Source organism: Drosophila mauritiana, chromosome 2L (assembly GCF_004382145.1).
Source record: "Drosophila mauritiana strain mau12 chromosome 2L, ASM438214v1, whole genome shotgun sequence".
Taxonomy (NCBI): Eukaryota; Metazoa; Arthropoda; class Insecta; order Diptera; family Drosophilidae; genus Drosophila; species Drosophila mauritiana.
In genome coordinates this window covers 15,295,286-15,313,928 of record NC_046667.1, presented here as the reverse complement: position 1 = coordinate 15,313,928, position 18,643 = coordinate 15,295,286, and the positions used below count along the sequence as shown (strand labels likewise).

At 39.4% G+C, this 18,643-nt stretch overlaps 2 protein-coding genes and 1 pseudogene across 2 annotated transcripts in view; 2 read left to right on the top strand and 1 right to left on the bottom strand.

Moving 5' to 3' along the window:
• Positions 1 to 535: 535 nt before the first annotated feature.
• Positions 536 to 18,643, top strand: part of LOC117145774 (voltage-dependent calcium channel subunit alpha-2/delta-3) — a 36,703-nt gene continuing 18,595 nt past the window's right edge. Inside the window, exons 1-3 of the mRNA XM_033311554.1 lie at positions 536 to 1,134; positions 4,130 to 4,702; positions 10,881 to 10,962. Of these exons, the coding sequence (XP_033167445.1) occupies positions 4,590 to 4,702; positions 10,881 to 10,962 (195 nt within the window). The 5' untranslated portion in view covers positions 536 to 1,134; positions 4,130 to 4,589. The remainder of the gene's footprint in view (positions 1,135 to 4,129; positions 4,703 to 10,880; positions 10,963 to 18,643) is intronic.
• Positions 7,698 to 8,262, top strand: LOC117145790. The gene has a single exon (XM_033311579.1). The coding sequence runs from the start codon at positions 7,755 to 7,757 to the stop codon at positions 8,157 to 8,159; it is 405 nt and encodes a 134-aa protein (XP_033167470.1). The 5' UTR covers positions 7,698 to 7,754; the 3' UTR covers positions 8,160 to 8,262.
• Positions 12,661 to 13,588, bottom strand: LOC117136554 (annotated as a pseudogene).

Sequence of the window (18,643 nt, the reverse complement as noted above, 5' to 3'; positions counted from 1 at the left end):
AATCAAGTTGAATTGAATGAGTAAATAAATATACACTTTTGTAAATAAAACAGAAATCAATTTACATGTTTTATTTTTAATGGGATCATTATTAGCTACAAACGTGGTAAATGTGTTCAAAAAACTTTGGCACATCTTGAAAAATTATATCATAATATGAAACAAGTATATAAATATATGCAGTGCGAGTGAAGATAACCAGAAAATGTACTATCTGTAGGTGAATTATTGTTGAATGAATTACCATTCAAATTAAGCGCTTTATATTTCAAATAAAGGCGCCAATTCAGAACGGTTGCACTTTGACTCTTATATCGATAGTTCTGCAAACTGCTAACATTCTGAACCGTTAGCGTTGTGGGAGCGGTTAACAGAGGGTAACGAAACCATCTGGCAGCACTGGCTCAAAGCAACCCCAACGGTTTTGACCAAATTCGAGTTGAGAGGAAGCAAGTTCGAATGGCGAGGTATCGAGGAATCGTGCCCCAAGAGCAGCTATCTGGCCCCAAAGAGCACACTCAGTTCGTGGCGAGAATCTGGCGAGTGTGGATGCGTTCCGAGCAGAAACCGCGTCCAAACGAAAATTCCATTCTGCCCAATGCAATCCGCTAAACCGATAAAACACAAAGCAAAAACCAGTACCAACTCAAAGTGCAATATTAATTTTCACACTAAAAGGCTTAAAGTGCTTTTGGCTGGCCATAAAGTTTAGTTTCAAGTTTCACAGCCAGTTCGAAAATCGCTGTATACCCCGCAGGATATCTTCAAAATCCAAACTTTGGAAAAAAATCCAATACAGATATCTGTGTATATGTATAATGTATGTACGTGAGCGAGTGCCTGTGGTGGTGCAATAATTGTGAGCGCCAAAAAGCCGAAGAGACGGAGCCGCGCAGCCAAATAAATCTCTCGTCTCGTCTCTTTGCTACGCGCTACTCGCTTTCTCGCGTCGAGTCGCGCCGCTTTCTCCAGTTCGAAAGTCGCGTAGTAAAAAGTGTCGGCAAATCTGCGCCCAGTTGCACCACCCACCCACTCAGGCAAGCCACCTTGGCCACTTTGTTTTTGGTCAAGACTTTCGCACACACTCGACTTCGAAATTCGAAATTGCGAATTTGGCGCGCACCGGAGCATCAAGTAAGTGAGAAAGTGGGCGAGAGAGAGAAAGAGAAGAGTCCTTTGGAGAGAGAGAGAGCCAGTGCGCCCCCGTTGATTGCACAATAAAATGGGCAAAACAAAAAGCAAAATAACTAAGCGAAAATCACTAAATTCCCATAAATTGGCTAAAGTTTCAATTGCTCTGAGCATAAATCAAAATTCGAGCGAAAAAGAAAAGCTGCTCTAGTGTGTGCGTGTGTGTGTGTGTGTGTACGTGAAGGTCCTGACGTTTTGCGCGCCCAAAGAAGTATGCTACGCCGTTTTACTATTTACTACTACGCACGCTCCCCCAAAAACACATCGATACTCACACTCACAAGGGGGGCACATGGCACATAATAACGGTTTATCGTGTACTATAGCCACGCAGCTTACGCAGCTGCGTAAAATCTCAAGGCTTGACCAATACCCCGTAACCTCTGGCTGGCCTTCCAATTCCCCAACTCCACATAAATCCCCATCCAATGGTCCTGCCTCCGCACCGTTGTAAGCTGTTTACCCGTATATAACCAATATATACACTGTATGCTGGGATGAATGTGTGTGCAGCAAGTCATTTGAAGGATTTTATTTAATTTAATTTTTTTGGGCATCACGTTTTTATGTCAGGGATAATAGGTAGAGATCTATTCAAAATTATTGAAAAAATTGGCTATCTTATGAGCCTAATTTATCACATTGTTTTGTAATAATTAGATCGAAATGGTTCCCATAAAAAACTTCTTATTTCAATTTTTATTAGTTATTCAATTCTCATATCAGTTATTATATTCTACCCAACCAATGGCCAATAAATATGTAAAGGGTCTTTCAAATTCTAACAATAAATACGTCATATGGCCCGTTTAAGGGCGAACATTGAACAGATTTATAACTTATCAACATTTTATCCAGCCAGACACACAGACATATCCGTCTTTGGTTGTAAAAAGTTTTGTACGCCGTCTATAGAAATTTTCGCAGGCACATTAATTCCATTACGAAAACTCCCAAGGCCATATTGCTTTTAAGCTGCCGCTCTGTGCGGCCCAAACAAAACCAAAAAGTCAGGCCAAACATAAAACGGCAAAGGCAAACAAAACAGAGAGGCGAAATGTGTGTGTGAGTTTGTGAGTGTGTGGGTTGAAATCGGGATGGGAAAGGACGAATGCGCAGGATGGGGAAATGGAAAAAAGAATGGCAGGAGCTAGCGATATATGCGATATAATAAATCTTTTGTATAACACGCAAAACTTTATGAACGTGCGCCAACTATAAACTTTCACTTTCCAACAATGGGCTCGTCCGTTTGACGTTGCCTGATGCCAACGTTGCGTATACGCCATGTTGCACATGCTTTTATTTTTATTATCACTATTACTTTGTTTCAGTTTTCCCAACCGAGACCTCTTCGCAAAGGCTATTAAGATGGCGTAATCTTAAATGTGCGATTTTTTAGATAGGCAGCTATTTATGCAGTGGTATTTTCGCATTTAATTAAGCATAATGTACAAAAGCCATATTTGAGTATCTTTTTTAGGGTCAGGTTAAGTTAAGTTAATCATTTCATGACTTTTATTTTAAACAATATATTGTTTCGTATAACGATGTCTATGACAGTTTTCTTTAATTTATTGTAGAATAAAAAATCATAAAATCAAACATATTTAGGAACATTTTCCTTTGATTGATGATAGTATTAGTTAAAAGTATAAAAATATCACGTTCCATAATATGTTACAAGCGAAGATTTCACATACTCATTTGCACTTGCTATGCTTATGTATTCTTTTAAGCAAAGATTTAAACAAGTTGTGGCAACATTGCAATGCATTGGTTAGATTATGGGTAAAGTTGCCTACTTTTGAGGGCCTGCAACAAAGTCGTTGACTTTCCGTTCGTTGTGCATGTGGAGCCGGTTCGATGTCGCATCCCCAGCGTGGATGGCGCTCCACTTCTGTCAAACTTTTTGATGTTGAGGCAGATGAGGAAACGGGGGAGGGAATCAGAAAAGCGTGCGAAATCCGGTTATATACACACATATTTAGATATGCGGAGGGGGAGGGGGTGGTGGGTATGTGGGTATGTGGATGTCTGAGTGCGTATTGGCCGCAATAAATTGTCTTTCTTTCTTTCTTTCTTCCTTGCGGATGTGGTTGTTGTTGGCCTGCGGAACAGGCAAAGGCTTGCAGCGTGTTTAATGAAAATTATTACGCGATATCCTTGGGGACGCACACAAGGGTGCGGGGGGTGGGTGGTGGTGGTGAAACGGATGTATGGCAATGTGCGCCCCGTTAGGGGGTGGCATGCCCATACAAAAAAGGACGATTCTCTGGCGAATAAGAGTACGAGGAGTACGGGTGAATGAGTGTGGCCGCCTTCTCACACTGCGCATGTACACCAGTTTCGAGTTCGAGTTCGAGTTCGAGCTCGAATACATCACGAAGTTGCGCCTTTCTGCATATGTGTGAGTGAGTTATGCTACTGCAACTGTGTGCGTGCGAGGCGGTGGGTGGAAACGCATTTCTAGGTCAAATCCACATGGAGCCAGGGGGAATCAGCCTCAGCCCTTGTCCCCATCCACAGCCAGAATCGTAAAAACATATATTGCTGAAATATTTCTGGTCTGTTTGTGAACCGAAATAAAACTATTCGTAAACCAGTTCTCTTTGCCTTATTTTCGAAAATAAATACCTATAGCAAGGCCACAAGCCAAATTTTTGCATATTTAAATAAGTTTTGGATAGACGAATATATCTATATATGTAACGATTCTCTACTCGTTGCACATTACCTTTTTAAAATTGAAACATCAATGTATTGCTATTAATTCTTGCTTACGAACGATTCACATATTCATATTAGATTTCCCAATGTACGAAGTTTTTGTTCATATAATATGCTAAATGTACAATTAAGACAGACATTATTGAATTTAAAACTTTGAAACCATTTTAACATTAAATAATAAATACCTTTACGTTTTCCGTTTCAGGTTAAAACACACTTAACCACATATCCCACTTCCAGCTCAATTAACACTTGTCAACAAAAAATAAAAACGGGCAAAATAGGCATAAAAAAATGTTAAACATACCCGGAAAATGCAATACAGACTTTTGGCAACAAAAAGTTTGTGACTTTCAAGCGATTATAGCAAGTAAATGAAAACGCAATCGAAACTGAAATTATTTCTAACAATGCATAGAAAATATTCCAAAAATTGTGAATAGGTGAAAAGAAAATCAATTAAAACGGAAATTATATTTCATATGTGAACTGTTCTGTGGTGTTTAGCCCAAGTGCCGAGCACGAAACAATAAAAAGAATTTATACATTTTGGAAATTAAAAGCAATCGATAGTGAATCTAGCCGCAAACGAGGGATTTAATCGTGAACAATCAAAAACAAATTGATCCACATAAATACGCAAACGGACAGCAAAACAAGCGAAAATGGAGAGCAAACATTGGAGCTGCTTTGTGGCCATTGTGCTGGGTGTGCTTATATTCAAAATGCACATATTTGTTGCATTCGCCGATCAGGATGAGGATATACCGCACAACGAGTAAGTATTATTCATCATCCAGCATCTGACATCCGACTGGGCACACCAACAGTTTCAATTATGCATTTTGCCAAATATTTTGGCAATTTCCTCGGACAGGAAATTAATTGAAAATTTGTTTATTGTGCCTGCGGCGTTTTTCCCCTGCTCATTGTTCTATACTATATATACAATGTACACCGATTTCTCGCCAACAATTCAACAAACTGCTGAAACACGTATGCAAATTTAAACTGTTTTTACTCTTGACTGGGCGACATTTGTTGCCTAAATAATTGAGCTAAAATAATTGGAGTGTTGACGGTAGAAGTGAAGTGTTTATAGATTTAGGGTTAACAAGAAGCAAAAATAAATTAAATTTTAAGATAAGATTGAAGCTTAAATAGTAATTATATTCGTAGTTTTGTAATTACAACCACAGTAATCTTCTTAAATTTATTAAATTTTAGAACACTGCATTTATTGCATAGCCACAATGTTAAAAAAATCCCTTTTAATGACCCATAAAGTTCCAGTTGAGCAACTATTTCGAATATAAATATGTTCATGCATCAAGATTTTATGTGTTGCAAAATCTCTTGTGTAAAACTTTTGCCATTCGTTTGCGTTTATAGACCGATTTATTTATGATTATTACTTTGTTTACCACACACAGATTGGAATAAAATTCGCTCAGCCTTCTTTGTTGATCTTTATAGTTATAGTTATCGTTTTCGAACCAGAAGCATATTGGTGGTAAAGTCTTAGAAATAGCCAATTTCATTAAAAATGCGCATAAATGAAAAATAATGAATGACAAAATGGCATAGATGACGAAAGTGCTTTCCCATTAAGTATACGACAAGATGTTTATAAACTTTATACATACTGTTAGGGAAAAAATGAGGGTCTGACTTTCTGATGTGGCGACGCGATACTTTTTTGCCTGATGGTTCGCAGTGTGCGTATCTAATGGATATATAATAGGATTTTGCAATTAGCTTCACACGGCGCCCGGTGGGTGGGTGGTTGGTTGGTGGTTCGGTGCGGTGGTTCGGTGGTGCAGAGAAAGACAGCACACGTAACCGCAACGCTCACTTGGCTAATTAACCCAAAAACCAACTGCCATTTGCAGGGAAGGACAACTGTCGACTGATGGGAATTTCGTGGGACGGGGGGTGGGCAGAGACCAGAAACCGGAACAGACACACTAAGTGATTTTTTTGTGGGTCTGTGTTTTTGTATCTAATGTCACTTTTATTTATTGAAATTAGTTTTGGCGAGGGGTTTTTGTGTTGAAATTCAATTAGTTATTTGTTGAAGCGTTTCTGCCTTTTGGTTAACTATGATGTCCAAGGAAAACGGAACGAGGACAATTCTAATAATCGTTATAATAGTTACATAGTTGAAACTTTTTTTTTACTTTTCATATTAGTTAGTAAAGCCACTTTTCTAAAAGATAACCTTCTTTTACGGCCTATTAGTTTCAGCTTTTGGTTAAAATCCTGGCCATTTCATAATCAAACTCTCTTAACTTCTTGACTGCTCTTCAATTCTCGTTATTTCTGGACGTCTGACATGTTGTGGCACATGCGTAAAATAAATTTCATTAATTTGAAAAACAAACTTTTGCTTTCGCTGTTGGCCGGGTTTTATTCGACTCGAGTCGACTCGACTCGCCCCGTTTCTTCCCTGGTGTCCAAGTTGCCGTTTGCTTTATGTCACTGCAGAAATTCAATTAAATTTATTTCAACTTTAGCTGGCAGGAGGCGAAAGCAAGCAGGCCGCTCGAGCTGCCTCTGCCTTGAGGGTCCAGCTTTGACGATTATGTCTTGGCATGCCCCGATGGTGACGATGATGAAGTTGGTCCTGTTTCTGGATTCTGGTCCTATAGCAGGCAAATGGTCCTGTGCCCAATGCCTTTGCTTTGGCCCAAATCCCGCTGCCCATTGAAGGCGAAGTCCAAAACGTTGTTCTTCCTCGGCTGGCTCGCTTTTCCTTTTGGACTGGCCTTCACGAACTGAACGGGTTTTCCATAGGCCTACCCACCCCGCCAGCCCATTTACTTGCCTCATTTTCAGTTGTAGTTGTAGCCATCTACCATCGCCATTTTAATGCATGCCTCGTTTGCTTAAGCATCCCCGTCCCCCTTATCCTTTTCGATTCGAAGCCAGTTGCATTGACAGCGTCTTATGGGTCACGTGCCGTGGCCAGAAAACTTTAAATGGTGGAAAAGAGGACATGCTGTCCTGTGTCAACACGATTGTTACATGATTCGCTCTCTGGCACGACCTGCAGATGAGCGATCGATTCGAGGACTCACACAACTCGGCTGCAATTAATCGAATTGAAGGACTTTCGTTATGTGCCACAGAAGGTTTTAAATGGTACATAAGGAACTGGCTCAGTTTTTGTACTTAATAAATAGGGATCAATGGAAAGGCGTTCTTTAAAGTTATAATTGATATTTTAAATTAATATGTTTATCAAAAAAGGGGTTAAAAAACAAGTAACGATTGCATCTCTAAGATACAAATGATTTAATCCCAGCTAAATTATATATAACTTGTTATTCCTTTTTAGTAGCATTGTTTATTTGGCGCAACTGGCACATTTGATGATTAAAGCCATTTTGCATAAGACACAATTCGCTGTTTTTTTTGCTCTTGGGCGTGGCAGATCTAATTACCGTGGAGGCAGCTTAAGTGAATAAATAAAGGAAAATCAACAAAAAGGAAGCAAACAGAGCACTAACTACTTATGACAAATGACAGTGAAAGTGCATTAAGCAGAAGTTGAACCAGAGACACAAACAGAAGCGACTACAGTGCCATGTCTAGCGCATTATTTTGGTTTTTATTTTCCACCTACCAGCAGTCGTAATTACCACTTAGTTTTATTTGAGGGGATTTCGAATTAGCGCGGAACACAACAAATTAATTAGCTAAGCTAGCTTCGTATTTAAAATCTTTAATGTTAGCTTTTGTGTATTCTCCTATTCAAATTATAATTTTGATCACAGTACTTTACGTAAACTTCGTCAGATCCAAAACAATAATAATCAAATAAAAAAATGAATCAAAATTTTTGTAAAATAAATCACCGCAGAGTTGTTAACTTTGGTGTAGCGGTCGTTAGTCACAGGATTAAGGCTATTAGAAAGCCCATGACTCTACAGGAGATTTCCGCGAGTATTGGAAGGAAATTTGGTGTGCCTGGCAGTGTTTTTGAAGATGAGATCAAAGTATTGCTCGAAGAATACCAGCCATTCGGATTTTTCATCAAGCGAGGCAATCTATACAGTCTTCCCCCAGAACTGTTGGCAATCATGAAGGAAAACGATCGGGATAAACGAAAGCGAACTATCAAATCACCACAAGCCAAACATCTTGAGGAATGCGATCAAGTTTATGGCTGTGCATCCAACATTGATCACTCCATGTCACTTAGGCATCCATATCTTTATAGATTCAACTAAGCCGCGCACAGGATATGAGTGACTCCCTACTTTTATTGTCATTGATTTTTATTAAAACGAACTATCATGTATTCAGAATTAAAATTGATCAAAAATTACAATATGTATACCTTACAGGTATAAGATAGTGTTACTAGAATCAAATTCTATTTCCTATATGGTATTTGTTAGAACATCTTAGTAGTAGCTCTGCTCTCGCTGAGGGTTGCATTGAAGTGCGCTCTTGTGATTGCGCATTCAAGTCTGTTGGCAGCGGCAGAAGGGGACTCATTTCAATTTCAATGATGCAAAATGGCAAAAACCCATTGACCTACTCTAAGGGACTACTACTACCTGCCTCGGCATAAACTCTCCGCCCGAAAAGTGAGAAACTGCATAGACAAACGTGAAACGACCGAGCTGAACAAAACAGTGGAAAAAAGGCAATGGAACTGGTTCGATGGCTTTGGGCATGCATATACATATGCTACTTGAGAATGACATACGTAGGTGGTTGGTTCGTGCTCAAAAAGCTGAGACAGAATTGAAAGTCACTACGAATACACCTGAGCACCCACCGTCTCATCCTCACGTACATACATGCATAGTTTTAGCCATTGTCAAGTTTCTGGCCAAGCAACAAAAATACAAAAAAAGGAAGGAATATCTATGTGTAAAAATGTGACTTTTTATTGTGCCGGCCTCCACCACAGGCACCAGAAAGAGTCCAAAGAATCTAAAAAAAAGAATATCTTCTACTTCAGGCCAAGAAGATGACGTTGATGGCCTTTCATTGCAGTTTGCTGCTTTGGACCCGATTTTCAATGTTTTTCTTGTTCCTTTGGGTGTGTGTGTGCATTGTTCGCCGTATTCTCTGCGTGTGTGTGTGTATTTCTAGCATATTTTTTGATAAAACCAAACTAGAATAGAATGTTGTACTAGGTTTTCTTATTTAAAGCCGAATTTTTGTTGTGGATGCCTGCTGATATATTTTTCAAAGAATATTTTGAAATGTTGTTTCTGGGCTGCAAGAAAGTTGTGAAAATTATTTGGAATGTTTTTATCTCCAATTTCTAATTTACCAAACTTGTTCTCAAAATGTAGCATGAAGTAACTTTATGTTTTTATGTAACTTTCTTAAGGTACTATATCATTAACATTTATATTACATTCGTTTTAACTCGTTCGTTTCAACCAACCGTCCATAGTTAACGCTTCCATGGTGTGGATCTCGTTTAATTGTGACCACTTGACCCTACCATCAGTTTGCCAGCTCTTTGTTGTTGCCAGCCATCAGCATTATCCAATTTCAATCACTTTGTTGGCCACTTTATTTCGCTCCATTGTCTACGCTTTATTGCTGCGGGCCACGAAGATGCGGGAAGAGATGTTGCTGCTTCTGGTTTCTGCCTCCTCGGGAGTTTCCGTTTATAATACAATTTTCATATAATTTAAATTCATTTTTGGCATCGTTCGAGCCATAAAACTTTGTCTGTAGCCCGCTTGACTGCAGTTGCACTTCCTTCCCATCGCAATCTGCTGTCTCTTCACCCCCACTCAACTTTGCACCATTCGCCTTCCTCGTTGGCCATATAGCATATAAACATGCGCTTATTTTGTATCTAGATGGCAGTGAGAGCGAGCGAGAGAGAGAGAGAGCTCGTTGGTATGGTGGCTCGCCGTCGGCTCAACATAATCAACATTGCGTATACGCGCCGATGCTGCGGTTCGAGTTTCCTTGGCTTCACCTACCTCCCTCTCTCTGCCACAGTATTGATATTGCAGATAATGCCATAAAATTGTCCAAATATTTTTGGGGGCATTATTCTGCAAGGTCTTTACTCTGGCTCAACTTGATTTTGTTTTTGCTCGTTGCTTCGTTCGTAATTTTTTTTATAATATTCCATTTTTTTCTCGTTTTCCTTGGCTGTATCAACACTCCGACTTCGGGTCCTCCGCCCCTTATTTTCAATTTTCTGTTGCTTTAGACACATTTCCCCCCTCCCATGGACTTGTTTTATGAGCACTCGTTGGGCTGCTTTTGTTTTGCTTTTGACTTTCGCGTTTAGATTATAAATGTTTGGCAAATGTTTTCACAATAGTTGGCTGTTGGTCCTGTTGTTATCCCTCGACCCTTGAGAGTTTCCCCCATTCCATTCGATGGTCCTCTGTAATGAGTTTTGCTGCTGTCTTGGGTCTTTCTCAAGTGAGTTGGTCCTGTTGGTCGTGTCCTGCAAAATAGTCGATTTACCTTTTTTGTCCTTAAGTCTTCCATGAGTAAATATTATTTATTAACATTGTTCAAATGTGTTGCCAAGTACATTTACGTATTTGTTGCATTATTTTCGCAGCCATTTTATATTTGGCTCTCATTAACCAATCGTAGGCTTAAGCATAATGAGTTGGAAATAATTTATACGGAATTTTAAATCGATTTTAATTGATTTTAAATCAGCCACGTGTCGATGAGTAGCAATGGTATGGTAGGCTAATGACCTGAGAGCTTTTTAACGATTTAAGAGCAACCGATACTTTTATTCCGTACATTAAGCAAATGTTGAAATGCACACTTAAATATACCAAATTTAACATAACAAATAGGTTAATATAAAAAATTAGACATACCCAAATGACAGCCAATCATTGACTGTTTAAGCTGATTTTTAGAATTATTTACAATTGCGCTAACTTAATTGTGCTAAAATTTACTCAAACTCATAATTTTTATATCTACTTTTTCAGGGTTCGCAATTGGGCCTTGAAGTTCGGCGTTGACTTGTGGGAGTTTGGACGACAATTTACCAAAATGAACGAAATCAAAAGTGTAAGTAATTACGTGGCTGATATATCTGAAAATTCAATAAGTACGCTATTCGATGGCTCTGATAATATAAGCATATGTATCTGATAATCCTGACATGTGGGTACGACCCATCGCCTGGGTTAATGGCTACGATTGTTTCGCTGGGGTTTAGTCGAAACAAATTCACTTAAGCCCTGTGGCCACTTAGTTGAACTTATCGAAAAGCAAGAATTTATCGATAAAAGCTTTGAATGGCTCGGCTTAGAGGGAGCTTAACCATCAAATGCGTCAATTTTTCGTGTGTTTCCTTGACGTTCCTATTTGGTTGCTCTGATACTCGTATGGTGTGTTGTTTTGTTTGGTTTGGTTTTGCTTTGTTGCTTGCTGTTGGCCCTAATGCAATTTAAACACAAATAAGGCTAATTGGGGGGGTTAAATCGTGGGTTAAGCGGGCTGATATAAGTGTACGCCACGCTGCTATCTATGTTCATAAGCACGACTCTGTTTGGATTTGGTTGACTGCGTGGCCTGCGGTGGAAGATGGTGGTTTCAGCAAGTCGCGTACTTTCGCGTTTAATCAGACGTGCCTAAGTTAGTGGACTGCTTTTATTGGCCGACTGTGTACGTTGTGATTATGTGCGAGGGATTACGTTTATGCGGATTTGCATAAAGAAAAGAAGTGTTTTCATAATACCCTACATTATATGATAGCAAGGAACTTCAAATAAATTCAATGTTATTTTCAATATTTAATGCTTTTTTTTTTTTGAATTTTGTCTAATATTTACTTTTAATGATCTAGTACAAAATATCAATGTAATATAATAAAGTAAAGAAATATTGATTAGGAAAATATCCAAGCAAAAATACAGCTTTAGTAGGTAAATTTTATTCACAAAATAAACAAAATTCTTAGCGACATTAAAAGTGTTAATGGGTGTAAATGAGCGTAGGACCATTTTTAAATGAAGTATAGTCTGGACTTGCTGAAGGCCCAACCGGCCCCAAATAAGGGTATAAATATCGGGCAAATTATACAGAGAAACAGGGGCAGGAGCAAGAACAAGGATCCTGGCGGGACAAGGGGACATGCGAGGAAGGAGAGCTGCGGAGGAAGCGACAGGATTCGGAGCCAGAAAGGCAGCTAAAATGCAAATAAATTTGCTGGCTGTGACTGTCATTGAGTCTGTAATTGTCAAGTGCCTTGTTGCTGTTGCCTTGCTGTACGTGTGTGTGTGTGTGTGTCATTGCTGTTGTCCCGCTTGTGGGTGTATGTGTGTGTATGGGTGTATGTGTGTGCGTGTGTTGCTGTCGCTGACAACGTTTGTTTGTGTTAATTTAAAGCGCACGTCGCTTACAACGGCAAAAAATGAAAACCTACGCCCAGATTGAATTAAATATCAAGTATTCGCCGCGTTGTACGTTTGGCGGAAATGGTCCGTGGCTATGTGTGTGTTGATATGTATTCCTATGTGCTTTATAAACATTATATCATACCATTTTGTGCGTGTGAAGGTTAATCTGCCCTTACGTTGCTTTTTTTGTAGGTGTGTGTTGTTAGTGGTTATGTGAACGCCGTCCCTTGTCAACGCCTTTCGCTTTGGCACCAACCTTCGGCATGTTTTATAAAATTATTGACATGCCACTAGGAAAAAAAACAGCTTAAAAAGTAGTATTAAGGATGAACTATATTTTGGTTTCAGATAATTGTATAATTAATTAATTATTATCGGGTTTATACATATTGGCTTCCGTTTGCTGATCAATCCATGGCTTAAACTCCAAAACATCTGTATAAAGGCGGGATCGTTTTGTTGCTTACAACCCACACCCCAGTTGACAATGGCAATTTGCTCGAACCGATTGGGATCCTCGGTCATTGGACAGAAAAGTGCTCCACCACCATCGCCGGTGCAAGCATCAATGTCCTTCTCGCCACCGGCACAAATTATCCCACGAGGCAGTGTATAGTTTTTGCCCAGCCTGGTTTTGCGCAGCTGATCCTGACAGATATCCGTGGGTACAATAGATAAACCAATTTTCTTCAATACTCCTCCGTAATGCATGTCACTAAAGCGATGTTTACCCCAACCAGGCACTATACAGCGAGTGGAAGATAGCGATCTTTTCTGGGTGGGCAAACAGATGGTGTTAATCTTGTATGTTAGTGGGAAGCCCCTATCCAAGAAGAGCAGCGCCAAGTTGTTGGCTCCTCTCCGGTAATTAAATGATTTATTAATAACCATTTTCATTACTCTTGCTCTTCAAATGGAGATTTTTCCAAAGCTAATCCGTAATCCCATACTCCCGCTCTGACGCTTATATCCCCTACGCTTTTATTGAATATCCGATGGGCACCTGTGAGCACAACGTCTGGGGCAATTAAAGAGCCACCACCCACTAAGCTGTGATTGCGGATCACGGCTATGGTCCACGGAAATTTGTCTGGTTTTGCTTGCCCATCGGTAACCACCATATCCGCACTTTAGATATACTGGCAAAAGATGAATTAAATTTTGGTATTTATTTATATATAAATATAAATATTTGCTCTGGCATATACCTCTTCAATCTGTTGAAGGTTTTCAACATTTTCAGCCACGCTAAGCACAAAAAGTGCTACTATTAGTATCCAAGCCTCGAACATAATAGCTGTCCGAGATCCAATTCAAGACATTTTTAGCTACACATTCTGATTGTCTGAATAATCGGACAAAAGATTAGAAATAACAAACTCATTCATTTTTCGGGAGAAAGATTATTTGCTTTTTATGTATATATGCAGTCACGCCTAAAATTGTAAAGCCCCTTAATGACAATTTCTGACGAACTAAATGAATAAATATTTATTATTGAATAAGTTGAATTTTTCATTCCGTCTTTTTATTTTTTAATGCTGACACAGTTTTTTTGTATGTTTTTGTATGTTCTAATTGAAAAAATAGGAAAAAAAGAAAACTAAAAAAGGAAAGTGGGCAGCATTGTGGGTGTGGCCCGCACACCCGGTTTCCTCTTCCTTTTATTTATTTGCTTTTTCCTTTTGTTTTGCTGTAGCTGCTTTTTCTTTGCTATTTTGGGTAGCTGTTTTTCCCGTTTGGCGTTTTAAAGTAGCATAATAAAAAGTAAAACAAATGCAGCGCACACGTTCAGTTATGCGAAAGGCGTCGCAGGACAACAGGGACACCAAGGACAACGGCAATCCGAAGACAAAATGGCTGCGACGAAGGAGGAGCGCAGTGAGAATGGCAAGCAGTGTGTGTGTGTATTTGTGTGGAATGCCTGTGCGTGGCGCATATTCATTTATTTTATTTTCCCTATTCCTTGGCTCAAAAGTGTTTAGCGCTGACTAGCTAAAAAAGTATCTACCTAAGCCATGAAATATGTTCTTCAGACAGATACAACCTACAACCGGATGTAAAGGCCGATGCGAATTACATTAGATGTCACTTCTCTAAACTATTGGTTATTTAAGGTTTAGTTTTAAATTCGAATCCGAATTGTGATAATACACAATGTTAAAGATTTATTCCATCATTTTTCTATGAAATGAATTGATTAATATGGTACGTTATCGCCCATACGCAAATTCAAAGAATTTTTATTAAAAGTATTTTTCTATTTAGTTAATGGGAGTCGTTATGAAGTCATCGTACGTTTCGTGGCTTATCGCTACTTTCAATGTACTACTATAATTTTATTTGATACAGAAAGTGTGATTATAAAATACTAAAGAATAGAGTGTTGTCTAAGATAAGGCAACGAAAATAGAGTTGACGGTCGCATTATACAACCAAATAACTTGCATATGGCGGCCACTTTCTGTCAAACGTGACTGAGAGGAAAGGGGTTTATCGACAACATGGCAACACAAATGGACAAAATGACAGGAGCACTCTCACTTTGCGTATGTGTTGTCATTATGGCAAATGATGATGTGCAGCTAACGGTGCTGCTGATCATTGTCTAACAGCTGGGCTCATAGCTCACATCACTTGCAGTGAAATATGGGTCAAATTCATGTGAAAATTGCCTTCTCGCTTTCTACTTGCTTTGCTGGCAAATAAATTTAAGCGTGCCCTCATTTTGCACGTAATACAAAACTTTTTAAACAGCGAAAAATATAAGAAAACAAAACTGGCGCGTGCTGTCGTTTTTCTTCGGCGTCCAGCCTTCGCTTTCCCACACATTTTTCCATTTTCCCTCCTCTATTTCATTTTCCTAGTCGACTCCCACTGTAAGTGGCATGCAAATTATTGTTTTCTGCCTTTGCCAGCTTTTTAGCGCTTCTACTTGGCATTCTTCTCGACGCTTATTGAAGGTAAAAGTAAACCATCTGTAAGTCGAGTTCATGTTCGTGGGAGAGAATCTTAATCCTTAAAGCTTTTCAAGCAATAAAGCCATTTTGAGGACTATTACATTTTATTTTCTAAATTGCTTAAAGCTAATATGATGATGTTTTCTTGTTGACTTACATAAAAACAAGTTTTTAAATTTATAATTAAATAAAACTGGCTTTCACTGCTCGACTGTAAGATTTAGTAAAATTCCTTTTTTCTATTTGTGCCCGCCGCCTAAGCAATTATAATATTCCGTGTGCAGGGGCTGGGCCCCAAAATGCAGATTGTTGGTCATTTGTTTGGGAAAGTGGTTGCCCACTCCACCGATACCAACTACACATCACCATGCAACTCCCACGCGGCGATTCTGCTCCATTTCCCAGAGTTTGGTGACAAATACAAAAGGCCTTGTTAAGGGCCTTGTGGCTTAAATGGGGGCGGAGACCGGGCTTGGGCTCAGAGAGATCGAGCTGGTTTTGTGTGTTTGGCTAACTAAGTGTGTGGCGAACAGTGTTGCGGACTGCAAAGAGACTAATCGTAAATCAAGGCGACGACTAGGCGACGCACTTGAGGGGTTGGGCATGGGGTATCCACCGGAATGGCTGGGGGCAGCTCAGCTCCTTCATGGAGCTACTCTCCACTGGCTTTTGTGCGGTCCAAAATGCATTCGGGCCGCAGACCCACACAGTCCTTGATCCTCTTCATATATATATATATACTATATATATATATATATTCACAGATGTACGTCGGTGTATGGCCAGGTCTTGTCTATGCAAATATTTAAGTCTGTCGTTGTCGTTTGGTGGCGAAAATGCGAGCATGACATACAGCTGCCGGCAAACAAATGTTAGGTGGGCGGATACTTCTCGGAACTGGTTCTTAATGAAAGTATAAAGCAAATTAAATATTTAATTTCATCAAATCCTTGGGGGGCTTGTCCATTAAATGGAAGCAGCAAATGCCAGGTGGAATGACTCAACTCCCGGTAGGTTATATATTTGCTTAATTAACTACGAAATAATTAATGGCTGCTTTTCAAGACATTTTTTACCCGCAATCATTAAAGTAAATTACTTCCCAAATACGTTCAATAGCCGCAGTGCTCTGGGAGTTAGAAAACATTGCTCCTTTAAACTATTTACTGCTAAAACAAACAAACTTTTTACCTAGTCATTAAAAACAAGCAAAACACGCTCATTAAAACTTTAAAGCAGGTCGTGTGTAAAAAATAATTGAAATTATCCGTAGGAATGAAAAATTAACACAACCTATGACAAAAAGGAAAACTACAAAACTTTAATATGCAAAAGAGTAGAAAAATATAAAAACATGTCCGTGCTGAGAAATTAGTTTGAGAAACCTCTGCTTCAGTGAACAGGGAAACATGCGCGTTGATGCGAGACATTGTTGCTCGCTTTTCCGAAGGGTTGGGACCCCAAGATTCGTTGGGGCTAGGACCTGGAGTTCAGCGGTGGAGGTGGTGGGGCGTTGACAGCGACATCTTCATTAAAATCTAATTAGCGCATTTCCAGACCAGGCCACAAAATGCCAAACCAGACCAAAGAGTTGCTCCGCTTTCTTAGCCCGTCGTGGCTCTTTGGAGCATTATAACTCAGACAAGAGGAAGCCAAGGCAAAAGTCAATATTCCCAACGCTACAAATGCACTGGGGGAATGCTAAATTTAATTATTTTAGGACACACAATGCACCTGCTGTTTAGCTTCTGTAGCAAGTTTATGGTGCTTATTTAAATAAAACACATATATTATATTTGATCTTATAAAAGAAAAAGAGAAGAAAAGTCATTACTAAAAATAAAATAAATAATATCCAAAACCAAGATGCTTTAGGTTTTGTTCGTTATTTAATCGTTGCTAAGCTAAATAAATGAAATTGGGTTTTAACCTTCCTGATTAAAACAGAAATGAAATTATGGGGGTTTCACCAACAAAAACACCAAATCACTACTGCACCGAAAGCATCTGCACAAATAGAATTTCCGAAACTGATACCAATACCAATACATATGTATATGATTTGCAAAAGTAGTACATAGCAAATTTTGTTTGATTCTAATGAAATTCGTGCAATAAAAAATTTAGCGACAAATGCTTCTAAAGTGATTGAGTTTGTTTCAGTGCAAAAGGAGTTCAAAATTTGCATCTGAGTTCTGCCAGAGTTCAGGTAGCCGACGCCGCTGTTGCATCTGCTGCTGCATGCGTAAGCTGCTTAACTTAAGATGGAATTCAACAGGAGCAGAAGCCAAAGCTCAGGAATGCTCCACTCTCGCAGTTCGGCCCCCCCGGATGTCCTTGCTCCAGTTAAAATTCTGCACCAGCTGCATACGCACCCGTCTGTGGGTGGTTGGGCGTGGAGGACGGTGGGTGGGATGGGCGTTGGAGGTCCGCTGGAGGGCTCCTCCTTGCGCAACATTTTCCAGAGTCAACCGCAATATGAAAACTTTCTATGGCTGCTGATGCTGCTGCTGTTCTCGCTCTTCGAGTGCTACCCATATTGTATACATATTGTATATAGTTTTTTTCGCTACCACCCCACTACTCTCCCCTGTACTACCCATCGTGACAGGACACTCTTACACACACACACATACACGCGTGTGTCCTTCAGGCGTGCATTGCATTTCGATGTTGCTCGCGTGGAAATTGCTTTATAAAATGTTGCCATCGCATGAAAGTTGGGTGAGGTTTTTGTGGGCGTGGCCCGTGCAGACGTGGCTAATATCTTGCTAGCCCCGCAGATATACATATAGGAGTAGAAACTTTTTCCTTCATTGATTCTTTTTTTTATTTTTTTTTTGTTAAGCTTCGGCCTCTTGCTTGACATTCTTTTAATTTTCAATGCATTTTCCGAACCTTTTGGATTGCCTTTTCGTTTTAACCTTGCTCTACTCCTTTTTTGACCATTGGCTTTGAATTGGAAATAGTTAGCTAATGGTTTTTGCAATAGCTATAAATCATCTTTGCGGTTAAAACTTTGCAGGATCGATTACTTGTACTCTTTGTGCTTAAAAGTGCTTAAAATTGACTTAATTTATATGGGTTGTCAGCGTTAAGCTCCTAATTTGATTATGTTTTAAAGAGATCTTTATGGATGATTTAAAAAATTTATTTTGGGAAATCTAATTCCGACACTTTTAAGCTCTCACATGTGAGTCAATTGCAGTCGGCATTTATAATGCTCAGTGGCATTACAAGTAAGACAAAGCGAGGGATAAGCTCCTTGTGCCAGTAATACTGTCTTTTTGCCCAATTTTTGTGGGTGACATTTTCTTTGGCCCGCCAATGAATGCCTCAAAGAGACTTCTTCCTGCAGTTTTAGTTCTGTGGTCACACACAAGCATA

Excerpts from the sequence above, each read along its gene's own strand:
- LOC117145790 (XM_033311579.1), top strand. The coding sequence starts at position 7,755 with ATGAATCAAAATTTTTGTAAAATAAATCACCGCAGAGTTGTTAACTTT.